The 16,095-nt window shown below is 42.1% G+C and overlaps 2 protein-coding genes across 12 annotated transcripts in view; both read left to right on the top strand.

The window, feature by feature from the left end:
• Positions 1-9,215, top strand: part of LOC118361576 (cullin-2-like) — a 33,459-nt gene extending 24,244 nt beyond the window's left edge. For 5 of the 7 annotated variants that reach the window (XM_052483312.1, XM_035741603.2, XM_035741605.2 and 2 more), the window contains exons 11-22: positions 1,169-1,276; positions 1,544-1,603; positions 1,790-1,918; positions 2,170-2,256; positions 3,028-3,180; positions 3,812-3,889; positions 4,048-4,114; positions 5,544-5,638; positions 5,732-5,908; positions 6,011-6,112; positions 6,229-6,345; positions 8,503-9,215. In XM_052483312.1, the coding sequence (XP_052339272.1) occupies positions 1,169-1,276; positions 1,544-1,603; positions 1,790-1,918; positions 2,170-2,256; positions 3,028-3,180; positions 3,812-3,889; positions 4,048-4,114; positions 5,544-5,638; positions 5,732-5,908; positions 6,011-6,112; positions 6,229-6,345; positions 8,503-8,634 (1,305 nt within the window). In that variant the 3' untranslated portion in view covers positions 8,635-9,215. The remainder of the gene's footprint in view (positions 1-1,168; positions 1,277-1,543; positions 1,604-1,789; positions 1,919-2,169; positions 2,257-3,027; positions 3,181-3,811; positions 3,890-4,047; positions 4,115-5,543; positions 5,639-5,731; positions 5,909-6,010; positions 6,113-6,228; positions 6,346-8,502) is intronic. The other 2 variants (XM_035741607.2, XM_035741606.2) reach the window with 1 other exon arrangement.
• Positions 9,216-11,772: 2,557 nt separating this feature from the next.
• The window catches only part of LOC118361156 (partitioning defective 3 homolog), a 592,408-nt gene continuing 588,085 nt past the window's right edge, over positions 11,773-16,095 (top strand). For 2 of the 5 annotated variants that reach the window (XM_052483309.1, XM_052483310.1), the window contains exon 1: positions 11,784-12,568. In XM_052483309.1, coding sequence (XP_052339269.1) covers positions 12,449-12,568 — 120 coding nt within the window. In that variant the 5' untranslated portion in view covers positions 11,784-12,448. Of the gene's footprint in view, positions 12,569-16,095 lie in introns of all 5 variants that reach the window. The other 3 variants (XM_052483307.1, XM_052483308.1, XM_052483311.1) reach the window with 3 other exon arrangements.

Here is a 16,095-nt window from a genome sequence, read left to right as displayed (position 1 = left end):
CACTCTCCGCCTCATGGCCTCAAACTGCACCATTTTGTTTCTATCCGTCACCCACAAGCACTTTCAACATTTAGATAAGAAAGCATTTGACCTTTCCATTGTGTTAACTATGGAGGATTTGTTGATTTCCAGTTTTTAAGTATACACTTTTTCGCGATGATTGGCAAGAAAAGTATCGTCCAATCGTTCGGTATTTCACTGCACCCTCATTTGCGATGTCTTATAATATGCAGACAGACGGATTACATTGTGCTACTTCTGACGGTCATCTTTCAAACTCCGACCGTAACTTTTGGAGGAAGTTCCTAGAAGTCATGGATTATGGAGTCATTATTAGTTTCCCACTTAAAGACATGACTGCCATTGTGCTGTACAAATTGTGAATGTAGAGTCTTGTATAATACATTCTATACATTAGTTTTATACTGGATTAAGCATACATTTTTGTCAACTGTAATTTCGTAAGTTATGTTCCAACGACTTATTTCTACATCTGGGTTCCAATAGTTCATCTTTTTTTCCCCTAAGTGATTGTCAGGTTTTGCATAGCTAACCTATAATATGAATATCCTTTTCTGACTCGAATATTTGACTCACATGATCATTGTCATAAACCTGATATGACAAGAATAGGTCACCAGTAACGCGTCTCAGTAAAACGACAGTCCTCGATGGGTTGTTTTAGGGGGCTTAAAACACTAGCTATACGTGATCAGATTATCAATAACTCACAGTTAACACACACAACCCTTTAAACCCCTTCTTTTTAAATCCCCTCTTTGAAAGTCACTGAGGTCTCTTCTAACCATGGTAGTCAAAATAATGGGCAACTTGGCATTTTAATACATGATGGAATGCTAATTGCCACACCTGCGTTACCATATTTCTACAGTTTATCTTAAAATGAGATTTTAACCTTAACCACACTGTTTACCTTATGCCTAACCCTAAATGTAAATTAAGACCAAAAAGCATTTAAAAAAAAAAGATATATATATGCAATTTTGACTAATGGAAACCAAGCACCTGCTTTCAATATACTTTATATCCCTGATTTCCTCAGGTGGTTCCTTTTATTTTGGCCGTTACCGGTATCTGATTATATCGCTAACATAATATAACAGGCCACTGCTAAACCTCCTGTTGTTTCATCTGGTTCCCTCCCCAGATGCCAACCCTGTTTGTGGAGTCCGTGTTGGAGGTTCACAGTAAATTTGTTCAGCTCATTAACACAGTGCTGAATGGGGATCAGCACTTCATGAGCGCACTTGATAAGGTATTATCATTATGACTCCCTGGCAAAATCACAATGTGGACACTAGACAGTTAATAGCAGTAGGTGGCGGCAGTGAGATGTTTGTCTTCACTATAGGATGTGCTTCCAGATTGTTCCTCACTCCCTGCGGGAAAGAATCAAGTTTGTATATATGAAGGCTCTTCGTTGGTTAAATCATAACTGTTAACTCTTGGTATATCTACGTCTAAGCTGTAGATGTACAGAAACTGATGACGGAAAATGACTGCCTTGTTTGATACTCCCCAGGCTTTGACGTCAGTGGTTAACCACAGGGAGCCCAAATCCATCTGCAAAGCACCTGAACTGGTGAGGCTCATTCATAACACCCGAGGTTTGGAAATGTGTGGTGTTATAAGATCATACCCTGGTAATAGACAAAGTTAAAAACCCTGTGCACAGCAGTGGGTCTAGATCTCTACTACTATATTTATTTTAATTTTATAGACCATAGTAATTTCTGACCGTGTGGTGTTTTGCCATTTATCCATATAGCTCGCCAAGTATTGTGATAATCTGCTGAAGAAGTCTGCAAAGGGAATGACAGAGAACGAGGTGGAAGACAAGCTGACCAGCTTCATTACCGTGTTCAAGTACATAGATGACAAGGACGTTTTTCAAAAGGTAGCTGGCAGACGCCAGCTGGCATTAGCATTAGCTGGCAGACGGTAGCTGGCATTAGCATCATTATCTCAAATGACCAGGGATATTGACTGCTAGTATGGCTGCTTTTTATTCCTTCCAGACTGAATTTGTGATTCACTTAAAGAGCATTAAACAAACAGATGTTTTTTTGGGAAGCTGAGATAATGAATTGATGTTTTGTTTTCAACTTAATTATGTTTTTCACTCCCCCCTTTCTTTCTTTCGCACAGTTTTATGCAAGAATGTTAGCCAAGCGGTTAATACACGGGCTGTCTTTGTCCATGGACTCGGAAGAAGCCATGATCAACAAACTAAAGGTGAAATAAGACTCTTTTCAACTTTAGCAGGCGCCGGTTAAGGTCTTTTCCAAGACAGAAAGGCTTCTGACGTGTGGGATAATCTCCTGTTTCTGTAGCGTGAAAAACCTTGACGTACAAGTACACTCCCTGGACAAGACGCCAACGGAATGCCAATAATTCATGCCATAATTTAAGCATCACTCTCTGAACTTGTCAGTTTTTCACTTTAAAATGCTTTTCCACATAACTCTCAGACCAACCCTTAAAGCAGTGATATGTAAAGTCAGAGTTGCGACACCTAGTGCGATCGTGGGGGTAACTGCAGAGGGGTAGACAAAATAAACAAGTTTAAAAAATGTTTTTCTTCTATGGAACAATATACAAACATTTTTGAGAAAGATTATTTGAAAAAAAACTATTTTGAGTAAATCTATTTTTGGTTTATTTTCATTTTAATAAGAGATCAAGATGTAATGATTTGAAGGTTATTTGTTGATTTAAAAATGTACATTTTAAGATTGTGTCTTGGGTCGTGAGAAATTCTTGCGGGAAAAATGTGTTCCTTGCTGAAAGAGTATGAATACCACTGCCACCAAGATGTCCTCCAGTGATTTTTGAACGTTTTACTCTTATGGGAATCAGTGATGTCATCAACCTCCCCTTGCTTGAGGAACAATAGAGGAGCATTAGAGAACAAAAGAGGAACCCCCCCCCCCCAAAAAAAAAAAAAAAACACACACTTCTCCCTTTCCCAGGTATAACGCTGTGAACTCTCTCTCCCCCCTGCAGCAAGCGTGCGGCTACGAGTTCACAAGCAAGCTCCACAGAATGTACACAGACATGAGCGTCAGCGCAGACCTGAACAACAAATTCAACAACTTCATCAAGACCCAGGAATCACCGGTCGAACTGGGCATCAGCTTCCAGATCTACGTATTACAGGTGAGAGGTGGTTGTTACTAGGGCTGGGGATTGCCAGGGACCTCGCGATACGATATTATTGTTTTTTCAAACATATTGCTCACTATATGAATGCTGCAGAGAGATGAGAGAGCATGATAAAAGGGGGTTTTGATCAGTCAGGGATATTAAAGTGCGGAAAAAAATTTGGCTCACTATTTAAAAAGATTGAGAACAAGCTATAGAATGAAAAATACAGGTGTTTTAAAATGTTACTGTCACATCAAAGAATATAATACAATAACTTTGTTTTTCCTGAGGGGAAACTTCTGGAGTGGTTGGGATTGTTTTTTTTTTAAATTAACATAGGCCAGGCATACTTGAGGTTACACATATAACACAAAACAGAGGACAGAGAGTGGCCAAATGACATCATCATAGCCATTACCAATAGTAGAACCGGACTCCCTGCTAGGAAAGAAAACACCAATGTGTTTTTTCCCCCCGAATAAATTGGTTGTTGTGACAGTACAGTGAAACAGGGTAATTGGGGAATTATCTGTGGTTTTTAAAGTAGTTTTTAAAGATTAGGCAACTTCAGGCACGTTTGCTGTGAAGCTCAATGACTATGGTGGTGGAGATATCTTACCGTGTGTGTCTGCGCATGTTGCAGGCAGGAGCCTGGCCCCTCACACACGTCCCCTCCTCTACCTTTGCCATCCCACAAGAGCTGGAGAAGAGTGTTCAGATGGTGAGTAGTGGTTCTGGAGACGCGGTTGTTTAGAGAGGGCTGTGCCCTTAGAGATATAGCAGTATCTTTCTGTGGTTCCCAAAGATTACACATGGCTGATCAACAAAACTGCAGATGTTAATCTTATGTCATTCTGACATGATTGTTTTCCTCTGCAGTTTGAGTTGTTCTATAATCAGCACTTCAGCGGGAGGAAGTTGACCTGGCTGCACTATCTCTGCACAGGTACACGCACACACGCACACACACATACACACACACACACACACACACACACACACACACGCGCGCGCAGCAAATGATAGTAGTACAGAAACCCAGTGCAAAAGATGTGGAATGTTTAGTTGACAGCAGTAGGGAAGAGTTTGGTCATTTGAGCCAAAGGTGAGTGTTGTCACTAGGAAACCATACACAAAATGTATAATTTTACCAAATATTTAGGAAAATGTCATAATTTCATTGAGTCTGTGAAGGAAGAAACAAAATGGAAAAAGTGCTAAGCAAGTTAGGTCCAAAAAACAGATTTTCACCAAGTCAAATTAGTTTGTGTTAATAGGTTTCAAGATGCTTGTATCTAAGTAGATCGTTTTAGGATTGTTCTATACATCAGTTGGGGTCTCTATAAACTACAATATGAGGTACTTAACCTAGCATAAAAGTGCATCCTTCTAGCTGTGTGGGCTAATCTGGTCAAAATGTTTGCCTTGGGGTAAGTTGATCCAATGGCAAGTTGAGCAAATTGAAGTGTTTTCTTCCCAGGCGTAATGGCACATTGTCGCTGGGATATGAGGTAACAACAATGTAAAAAAAGAAAGTACAGTGTTTGTTAGGCGTTAAAAGATGGTTAAAATTATTTAAACTACAAAAAAGCGATGGCATTGTGTTTTGGAAATATAATATTTCATTCAGTACAGACATTTGTAGGGTGCTTAATTTACCCTGGCCCAGGGCTCAACTTACCCCATACTGTAGTAAGTTGTGCTTTGAGACCACCTTTAAAAAATAAAAATAAAAAATGAGACAAGCTATGTTTTCACAACTAATGTTTACATGAATTCTGATTATTTCCAGGGATGCACAACATCCTGAAACATATATGTAGATATCTTTGTTGGAAAGAATACTGTACAGAGTGATGCTGAATATAAACTGGCTCAACTTACCCCATCCACTCTCGCTACCTTATGTTTCACTGAAACTGAAATCACATCCATAGCTCAACAAGAGTAACAGGGTGAGACTTCTATAGTCTCAAATGGATTGTCTGCATGCACTGCAGGGTGTTTTATCCCAAATCAGTGTGATACTACGACAGGTCCATGTTAGAGAGGCTCTGATTCTACCGAACACTGAGCTGCACCTGGCACCACTAATACATGATCCATGAAATCACACAGCGCTAAGACCGTGATGACTCCTTCTAACATTACAACAGCATACATTCCCCACACAAACACTGCAATTAATGGATTGGAACTAAATCCCTCTTTGCGGTTACAAGAATACCCAGAGAACACCGGATTGGGGATTACCTTTGTCTGATTTCTCCTTGCTTTTTCTTACAAGCAGTTATTAGGTGTGACGAATAAGATGGTGGTATTGATGTACAGCATTGGTGGTGATGATGGTAATGATTGGCACCCCTCTTCTTCAGGTGAGGTGAAGATGAACTATCTCTCCAAGCCCTACGTTGCCATGGTGACCACCTACCAGATGGCGGTGCTGCTGGCGTTCAACAACAGTGAAACGGTGTGTTACCAAACCGACATGTTTAGTGGAAATGGGCTGTCTTAACTGTGCCCTAACAAAGTAGTCACTTAGCTCGCTATCATATCCTAACAGGTAGGCTACAAGGAGCTCCAGGACTCCACCCAGATGAATGAGAAAGAGCTTCAGAAGACCATCAAGTCCCTGCTTGATGTCAAGATGCTCAACCACGACTCCCAAAAGGTCAGGGGTCAGGTGTCAGCAGCAACAGATTCACCTGGAGATCTGGAGTCAGCAGGGTCTTCTTTATTGGTTAGGAGGATTTTAAAGCATCTCATCTTGGCATTTGTGTTAATCCTCAGTTCTTTTGGATACTCTCATCAGTCAGTGGGTAACTATTTTTCTCGTCTTCAGGAGGAAATCGAGGCAGAGTCCACATTTTCACTAAATATGAGTTTCACCAGTAAAAGAACAAAGTTCAAGATCACAACGTCAATGCAGAAAGACACACCACAGGTACAGTACCCTATACCCTTGATTGCTCATCCTACAATGCAAACACATCTGCTGTTGTCTGTGTCAACATGTCTGCCTCCGTGTAAAGCCCTATATCTGTGTTTCCAACCCTGCAGGAGATGGAGCAGACGAGGAGTGCAGTGGATGAGGACCGCAAAATGTATTTACAAGCTGCTATCGTGAGAATCATGAAGGCACGCAAAGTGCTCAGACACAATGCCCTAATACAGGAGGTGAGTTTTAATGTCACACACGTCCAACCATGTACAGGGGATCGACACACCCTCGTAAGACTGACTGTCCTACAAAATCCTTGACTTCGGCGATGTCATTTACAAAATAGCTTCCAACACTCTACTCAACAAATTGGATGCAATCTATCACAGTGCCATCCGTTTTGTCACCAAAGCCCCATATACTACCCACCACTGCGACCTGTACTCTCTCGTTGGCTGGCCCTCGCTACATACTCGTCGCCAAACCCACTGGCTCCAGGTCATCTGCAAATCTTTGCTAGGTAAAGCCCCACCTTATCTCAGCTCACTGGTCACCATAGTAGCACCCACCCGCAGCACGCTCTCCAAGCAGGTATATTTCACGGGTCATCCCCAAAGCCGACACCTCCTTTGGCCGCCTTTCCTTCCAGTTCTCTGCTGCCAATGACTGGAAAGAACTGCAAAAATCTGGAGACTCATATCTCCCTCACTAGCTTCAAGCACCAGCTGTCAGAGCAGCTCACAGATCATTGCACCTGTACATAGCCCATCAGTAAATAGCCCACCCAACTACCTCATCCCCATACGGTATTTATTTATTTTGCTCCTTTGCACCCTAGTATCTCTACTTGCACACTCATCTTTTGCACATCTATCACTACAGTGTTTAATTGCTATATCGTAATTACCTTGCCACTATGGCCTATTTTATTGCCTTACCTCCCTTATCTTACCACATTTGCACACACTGTATGTAGACTTTTTCTACTGTATTATTGACTGTATGTTTGTTTATTCCATGTGGAACTCTGTGTTGTTTTTGTCGCACTGCTTTGCTTTGTCTTGGCCAGGTCGCAGTTGTAAATGAGAACTTGTTCTCAACTAGCCTACCTGGTTAAATAAAGGTGAAATAAAAAAAATGTAATAAATAAAAACACACAAGTTACTGTACACGAACTGAACAGATGCCTGAGATAGAGGGAGACACTAGCCTGGTCACTGATCTGTTTGTGCTGTCTTGTCAATGGCCATAGGAGTTTTCTACACCGCACCAGCAGATTTGGGAACAGGCAAGGGAGATACAGGTTGAGACATGGAAATGGAGAGATCCAATGGTTTCCCTGAGATCACAGCTCTGTCTTTCCCCTGCCAGAGGGAGTACTGTGTCCTCCCTGGTGTGCCTCTCTAACCTATGTCTCTTCCTGCTGTCTTCCTGTGTTGATGTTCTACTTTGTTGTCAGGTGGGTGAATTCCTTCCCTGATGGTAAGATACTGTTATGCCGTCTGTGAGTCGAGAACCCAGAACAGAGAGACGTGTCAGGATGGAATGAGTGTCTCTCCTTATGGATGATGTCAGAACACGCCTGCGGACTGGAGAGACGGCCCCTTGCTCTCAGCTGTCACCTCTTTCTCCCTCGCTCTCTTTCTCCCTCGCTCTCTCTCATGTACTCACTCACCATGTTCTTTCTCCCTAACAACACACCACCTCCAACTGCTGTTTTTCTTTTTCTGTTTGTACTTTAAATGGTTCAATATTTGTTATTTCAGTCGAAGCGTATAATGAGGGCATACGTGACTGCTTTAGTGGCTTACCTTTCCCACCACATATGCATATGCCCCTCATCTCTTGAGCAATCTCATACTGTTCCATGCTTTCAACACCTCTCCATGGAGAGATTGGTACATACCCGAGATGCTGGTTGCCCAGGGCCAACCTGTGATGTGGTCTCTAACTCCTGCATGTGCTCTCACTGGTCCTTGGGCTGTACGTGATTGCGCAAGAGAAGAGCTGTATTATCACTAGGTGCGTGAGATAACTGATCACCGCTCCAAGGGAGGTTCTGTAGCAAATTGAACGGAAGACGAGTGCATCTGAACGGCCTTTCAGTACAGACTGGATTTCTTTACACATCCAGTAAACCTCTCAGAGCTCACTCTATGGCTTTACAGACCATTCCATTGGGCACAGCTGTACTATCGCAAGCAAAGGCAGTTGAGGTTGATTGTTTTTGTTAAATATCCAGCTGGAGAAATAAACGGCATGCTGTAACAGGAAAAATAACAATATCGAATCCGGAGGGAATGTTCACTGCGTTGACGATGGATCTATTAACCAACGACAGAGTAACACAGTTTGTTAATTTCTCTCTCTGTCTGTTTTATTTCTCCACTCAGGTCATCAACCAGTCCAAAGCCAGATTTAACCCCAGTATCAGCATGATCAAGAAGTGCATTGAGGTGCTCATCGACAAGCAGTACATCGAGAGGAGCCAGAGCTCTGCAGACGAGTATAGCTACGTGGCGTAATGGCGGGATAATGGTGTATAAGGCCCCTACCCCAACCAACTGCTGGCTAAGCAAAGAACGACAGAGGCCATTCTTCATTTATTTTTGGGCTGTCGCTGTCTCGCATGCTCCTATAAGGAGGGAGGGATGAAGCAGGTCTGTGGGCCTCCATCTTGGAAACAAACAAAACTGTTCAAACCAGACAGCCACTGAGTCATGACACCCTCTGGCCCCCATCCCCTCCTCATCTGATTTTATGCTGTTTACAACATCACCAGTGCCACGCACCCATTGCGTCAATGGAAAATGCCTGTAGGTATCTGAGCGCAAAGCTGATAATACATTTTTGGTCGACTTAGCCGAAAACAAAAAAAGAATGGGGGAAAGCAAGTGAGCTGTGACATTGACAAAAATGTTAGAGACTAGACGCGGAAAACCATGCTTTCTTTTCTCACGTTTGCAGTTGTTTTTAAATGTATCGAAGTTAAGAAAAAAATATTGTAATAAAACCGGTAACTGTATCTACTTTCAAATGTAAAGAAAAAACAAATTGAGGTGACAAACATGATCCTGCTGCTTGTCAAATAAATAAATAAAATACTGAGGGTTTTTGGTAAATATTTTAAAGGAGTGTGTATGGGTCAGTGTGATGAAAAATGAACAGGATGGATGTATTGTCTCTTTATTACCAAAGCCTACCTCCAGGGGGAGTGCAAGGGGACACATTATTATTACTTAAGGAGTTACAAATTGTTATGTAATTTACAATCCTGTATTCTTGTATTCCAATGCTGTTGATTGCTTTATTTGTTAATGCATAAGATGAGAACCAGGGTCCACTGGTCACAACACCTGGCCAACCAGTAGCTCTGCCCAAGGACCAGTGAGAAGATCTACAGCCGTATGTATCGAGCATCTCCGAGTAGGAGTGCAGATCTAGGGTTAGGTAAATCCTGTCAATATAATCCCATTTTATGATTTAAAAGACTAAACTGATCCTAGATCTGTAGTCCTACTGTGAGGCGCTTGATACATGCAGCCCCAGGGCCAGGAGGCTGAGATTTGCTGATCACTGTTTCAGGCATCCTGAGCTGGGCAACAGCAGTCTCATACTGTGAGTACCCTGAAGACCACATGAAAACAGGACCAACCAGCTGTCATGATTGACAGAGAGCTATGGCATACCATGATCTGGCATTTGGCCCCCATATGCATGTAAGCACATCATTTAGTATACGGTTTATTTAAATACCACCCATTTGGAGGGATCCATTGCGAATATATAGGTTTGTTTCTTAGCCTCATCTGATTAATCTAACAATGGATGTATTACAGAATAAAATATGTATTACCATTTGAATTAATGTGGTGGTTTATTTGGGAGGTGGGACTGCATTCCAGCTGACTTGGACGTGCTCCCTCCTCATTAGCATGCAGCGTGGTCATCTATCCAGATGTGCTCTGTCCCTGGTACATCTATCCAGATGTTCTCCTGCCTCCCTCTGTCCGTCTCTCCACAAATCTCTCTCCCACGTCTGTCGTCTGCTGCTCATCAGGGCCATTAGAACTTTCATTTGGACAATGGAACTTGGCTGGATTATAGCAAATATTTCTATTCGCGATTCACATGAGGCATGCAGCTATTGCATACTGGTTTAGAGGCATATTTGAAGACCTTTTCGTCCCCAGTCACAAACAGTCTGCACAACGTGACAAACCGTTCTAGTGGAGGTATGCAGGATGGTCATCTATCCAGATGTGCTCTGTCCCTCTTCAAAAATCTATGTCAATCTGCCGTCTTCTGCTGATCAGGACCATTAGCGCTGCAATTTAGACAACTGAATACTTGGCTGGATTCTATTCAGAATATCTATGAATGAAAGCAGAGCTGACACAGAGCGGCCAACTGGTGCGTCCTGGAAAAAAATGGTCCTAAACTGAGTGAGAGGGAGGATATTTGTCAATGGCCTGTGTTCCTTGTATGAGGCATGGGCTGAAGCAAAGAAGCAATTCGAGATTCCCAATATATGCTATTGCATAGCCCTACTACCGGAGAGGAGGAATATTTATATGTGCTTACAAAAATGTGCATACCATGAGAAACTGTTCAAATTGAGACCTAGGCAAGCATAGACAGAGCTTTAGAGATGTATTTATTTTTTTTACCCTAAAATATATTGTCTATGGTGTAAAGGTCACTGACATTGGTGTATTATTATAATGAGGTAAGAGTACACTTGGGAGCGCTGACCCGAGCAAAAAATAAAACATCTAAAACTTCAACAGTCTTGACCGGTATGTTTTTCTTGCACATTAAGAGACTGTTTAAAGACCTGATCATTTTTCCAAAAATGTATTAATGAAAATAGAATAGAGTAGAACATGACAGAATAATGTTGAAAAGAACAGAATAGGCTAAAATATAGGAAAATATACTGAACAAAAATATAAACACAACATGCAACAATTTCAACGATTTTAGTGTGTTACATATAAGGAAATCCGTCAATTGAAATTTGGGCTCCCGAGTGGTGCATCTCAGTGCTAGATGCATCACTACAGACCCTAGTTCGATTCCAGGCTGTATTACAACCGGCCGTGATTGGGAGTCCCATAGGGCGTCACACAACGCAGCGTCGCCCGGGTTAGGGTTTGGTCGGGGGTAGTCATTGTAAATAAGAATTTGTTCTTAACTGACATGCCTAGTTAAATAAAGGTTCAAGTAAAAACAAATCAATAAAGACCTAATCTATGGGATTTCACATGGATGTGCTTGGGGGGCATAGACCCACCCACTTGGGAGCCAGGCCCAGCCAATCAGAATGAGTTATTCACCCACAAAGGGGCTTTATCATTAAATAACCCTCAGTTTCATCAGCTGGCTGGTCTCAGACCATCCCACAAGCGAAGAAGCTGGATGTGGAGGTCCTGGGCTGGCGTGGTTACATGTGGTCTGCGGTTGTGAGGCCGGTTGGTAGTACTGCCAAATTCTCTAAAATTACATTGTAGGTGGCTTTTGGTAGAGAAATTAACATTTCAATTCTCTGGCAACAGCTCTGGTAGACATTCCTGCAGTCAGCATGCCAATTGCACACTCCCTCAAAACACCTGTGGCATTGTGTTGCGTGACAAAACTACATATTATAGTGGCACTTTATTGTTCCCAGGTGTACCTGTGTAATGATCATAATGTTTAATCACCTTCTTGAAATGCCACACCTGTCAGGTGGATGGATGATCTTGGCAAAGGAGAACTGCTCACTAACAGGGATGTAAACAAATTTGTGCCCAATAATTTGAGACATAAGCTTTTTGTGAGTATGGAACATTTTTGGAACCTTTTACTTCAGCTCATGAAGCATGGGACTAACACTTTACATGTTGCGTTTAGATTTTTGTTCAGAATACATGACGTGTCCATAGTAAAATGCCCAGCGATGACACACGGCTCCAACTACTACTAACTATCACATGGAATTCTGAAAGGGACTTGGGAAGTTTCGGTTCATGGTGAGTCACCACAGTACTCGTGGTCACCAGCGCGGGGAGAGAGACTCCAGTCACGCCACCCTCCCAGCACTGTGCTGTGTATGATTGCCGCGATGCAGGCAGGCTATTCGTTCAAGGAATAGGATCGTAGTTGGAACACTTTAGAGAACAGGTGGTCGGTAAAAACGTTAACGTTTAGACGGTATGAAGAGACGATGAAGATTATTGCCGTCTGCTTGTTTGGAATACAATCTTTTTGACACCAAAGGAAATTCATAATTGGAACATCCTACAAAGTAGTGAGGAATACACCTCAACGGAAGTACATCGGGATTCGGGAACTAATATGAAAGTGACAGTGTGTTTTGGGAGAACCAGGGTGGTGGTTCCTTGTGGCAATGGAACTATTAAAGTCCACAGTCTTATCGAGCAAGCCGCCATGAGATATAAAAAGGCTATTGCGAAGGTAGGAAGTGTATTTTTTTTAAATTAATTTTTGCAATGGGTGCTTTTGTTCTTCTGCGGTAACATTGTAGCAAGGCTGGTGCAGTTTACTCAATATGGCGATTTTCTTAGAGAAAGACGGGGAAGGGGAATACAGAAAATGATTATTGTTTGAATGATTGATTGATTGAACGACATGATTGACGTGGAGTGGCGCTAAAAACAGGGCGATGCACAAAGTTGCCCTAGCCTAGCCCATAGATAGCAAATCCTCAAACGTGAACATTGTATCAACGGTGCCAACAATGTTACAACAACATTAGGTGCAACAGATAAATTATGTTGTCAAACTTATATAAGCGAGTCCTCACGTCTAAACTGGCGGTAGCCTAACAAGTGTAGGCTATAACAATGCTATTGCATTCGTCCACAGATGTTATGGCAACGATGCTAGAGCAGTGTTGTGGTGCAATCACAAGAAGCTCGAGTGTGTGTGTGTGTGCGTGCTTTGGACTGATGAACAGTATCGGACGGTGAATGTGATTGACAACTATCGATCAAGGTGTCATTTCGCGCCACAACGCAACGTTCTCACCGGTCTAGAATCCTGAATCCAGGCTTCCTGGATTGCGCAGGCAGGGCCTGGAGGGGAGGATGTGTTGAGGTGGGGGTTGTGTTTGTACGGTACGATTATTCTGGATTCCTCTGGAACTGGTCTAATTAAACGCACTCGTATTGCAATATTTATTTCTAACCTACCCTACTATTGACGTGCTTATTTATCAAAGGCCTATCAACTATAGTCTAGATTGTAATGTTATCATATTCATGAATAGCCCTAGGCTACCGAATGTTAATCAACTGCACTCTAGCTTACATTTACTCAAGAGTTTGCAACGTTATTTACTAATGTTTAAAACATTAATCACTTACGTTTATGTTCATGCATGCATGGTCTAGACTAGTGTATACTTCTTGAACTTCATAGTCCATGGTGCACAGATTGCCCAGACTGATCCATCTTTCCCACATGTTATTTAGCAAGAACACTCACATGAGTAATGTAATCAGACAGGGATCCTTCACATTTTCGAAATTTGTTTCCATTATTTCCTTAATTTAAGCATCTGTTAGTAATACTCTTAAAAGGCTTCTTGTTTTTAAGTGTCAGTGTGCCAGGCTTTTAGCCCAGGGCTGAATAGGGCCTGATTGCATGTCCTTTTGTGGCACTTTAATGGTCAGGTTTAGGCTCATTAAATTAAATTACTACTGAATGAATTCAAATGTGTTACTGTTGCTATGGCCGGTGCCAACATTGACTGGCCCCTGAACAATGTGTGACAACATTACTATTGGTGTCACATCACTGGGACCTTTTCATTTAACAGAGCTCTGTCTAAATGCTTTGGTGAACCAAAGCTGGTATTGCAAAGATATTTCTTTACAGGGAGCTGTTTGTGCATGGAAAATTGTTCAACATTTTCCCTCTACCAGAGAGGGGGAGGACGTGGCTGGAAAGGCTATGAGAAGGTATGAGAAGGGTAGAAGGGTTGGTTTTACGGTGAGGACAGGAATGAGGTTGGGGAGTGCTTAAGATTGAATTATGTTTTAAAATGTTTTTGATTCGTTATTGAATTGCTTGTCAGAGAGAAAGGAAAACTGTCTCAAAATGGTCCCTCTGTCAAATTTCCTGGCTTCTGAGAGGTTAACTCTAGATTGAACCAGTTTGTCCACACTATTCAATTTTACAACTTCTTACACAAATATACATTTTCACACTCAAGTGCTGTCGCTTCGGGCACCATACACTCTTGGTAGGCTACCTTCCTCACATCTTGACACCTCATTATACACAAAGGGCACTTTCTGTTCAGCACATGCTTTTCAGCACATGCTGTGCAGTGCGAAGTCAAACAATGACTTTGGTCATATAAATAGGAACTCCTCCCTCCCTCCTCCACTGACTTGTAACACAAACGCTAACACACTCCCCTGGTCGGACATGGTTGCTCCTTTTCCATGGTTCAGCAGAATGAAGGCGACTGCTCCATTGATCCAGCAAGTGTCGGTTTCCCCTTTGGAGTTCCACTTTGCCCTCTGTCCTCTATCAACGCTAGACTATTTTAAGGCAGCCTGGTCTGCCGGTAGCCTGGTCTGCCGGTAGCCTTGGGTACCAGTGTTTTTAGATAACGTTCCACTCCTTGCCGCGCCTGTCATTTGCCAAAGATCTGTATACAAGTTTTTGGCAAATGACAGGAGTGGCAAGGAGTGGACAGTTAGCTAAAAAGGCTGTTATCCGGATGAGTCTGCCAGGGCTTAACACAATGGAACCTGAGCTTTGGTACAATGCCCATTGAAGCTGTGAAGAGAGACACTTCACACAAACTTTGAAGAGACACAGGCACACACACATGCTAACACACTCTCTCTCTCTCTCTCACACACACATACACACATCCATGTATTGTTCTTTTCCTGCATTATTGATTTTGTATTGTAGATATACTACCGTTCAAAAGTTTGGGGTCACTTAGAAATGTCTTGTTTTTTTGTTGTTGTCCTTTACAACATTAACAATGTCTACACTGTATTTCTGATCAATTTGATGTTATTTTAATTGATGACAAATATGCTTTTCTTTCATAAACAACATTTTATAATTGACCCCAAACTTGTGAAAGGTAGTATGTGTTATGGTAGAGTGGTAATAATGTGGTGTTTTATTGTATGTAAATGTGATTGGACCCCAGGAAGGGTAGCTGCTGCCTTGGCAACAGCTCATGGGGATCTGGAATAAATACAAAACTGAAGAGGCCCCACAGGTTTTCTGTGCAAAATTATTATAAAAAAGTAAATAATAATTGGACATAAGACTGTTAACACCAGCAAACCATCTCCAAGTGATTTTTAATTTAGGGAATCTGTTCCAAAGTATTCCCATGCAGAATAGATATATAACAGGTTTAAAATGATGTTTTAGTCAGATTTGAAATCTGTTTGGGCTTCTTGCGGTCAATTTGCAGTCTACAAATGATTTGTAAGTATGTTCTGGCCCCCCGGCCATCCGCTCAAGGAAAAAATCGGCCTGTGGCTGAACTATTTGATGATCCCTGCTCTACTCCCTCTCATATTGGTTATGGGAAATTCAAGTTTATCTGTTCCTTATGATTTTTTAAAAATGTATTTATTTTTTTACATTTGAAAGTTATTAAAAAACGCGTCCTCTGAACGTGTCCCGGTTGTGCTGATTATGTGATATGCCTTTTAACAGTCTGAGTGTGAAGGTAGCTGCTGCTCTGTACATGTGGGGTGTATCGGGTTGGATACTGTGTGTTACAGAAATGTCTGTGCAACACGATACAAGTTTTATTCTATGCTGCCCATTCTGAATAACATTAAGAGTCAGACTGACTGACTGATTGGTATCTGGCATGCAGATGCTCTCTCTCCTCCTGAGCCCCAGCCTGATTGCGCCTATCAGTGGTGAACCCAATCAAACCGAGTCAGTCTCTTGCTGTGTGTTATCGTCCCAGCAGGAGGAGAAGACCC

This window comes from Oncorhynchus keta, chromosome 28 (assembly GCF_023373465.1).
Source record: "Oncorhynchus keta strain PuntledgeMale-10-30-2019 chromosome 28, Oket_V2, whole genome shotgun sequence".
Taxonomy (NCBI): domain Eukaryota; kingdom Metazoa; phylum Chordata; class Actinopteri; order Salmoniformes; family Salmonidae; genus Oncorhynchus; species Oncorhynchus keta.
This window is presented reverse-complemented; position numbering and strand designations above follow the sequence as displayed.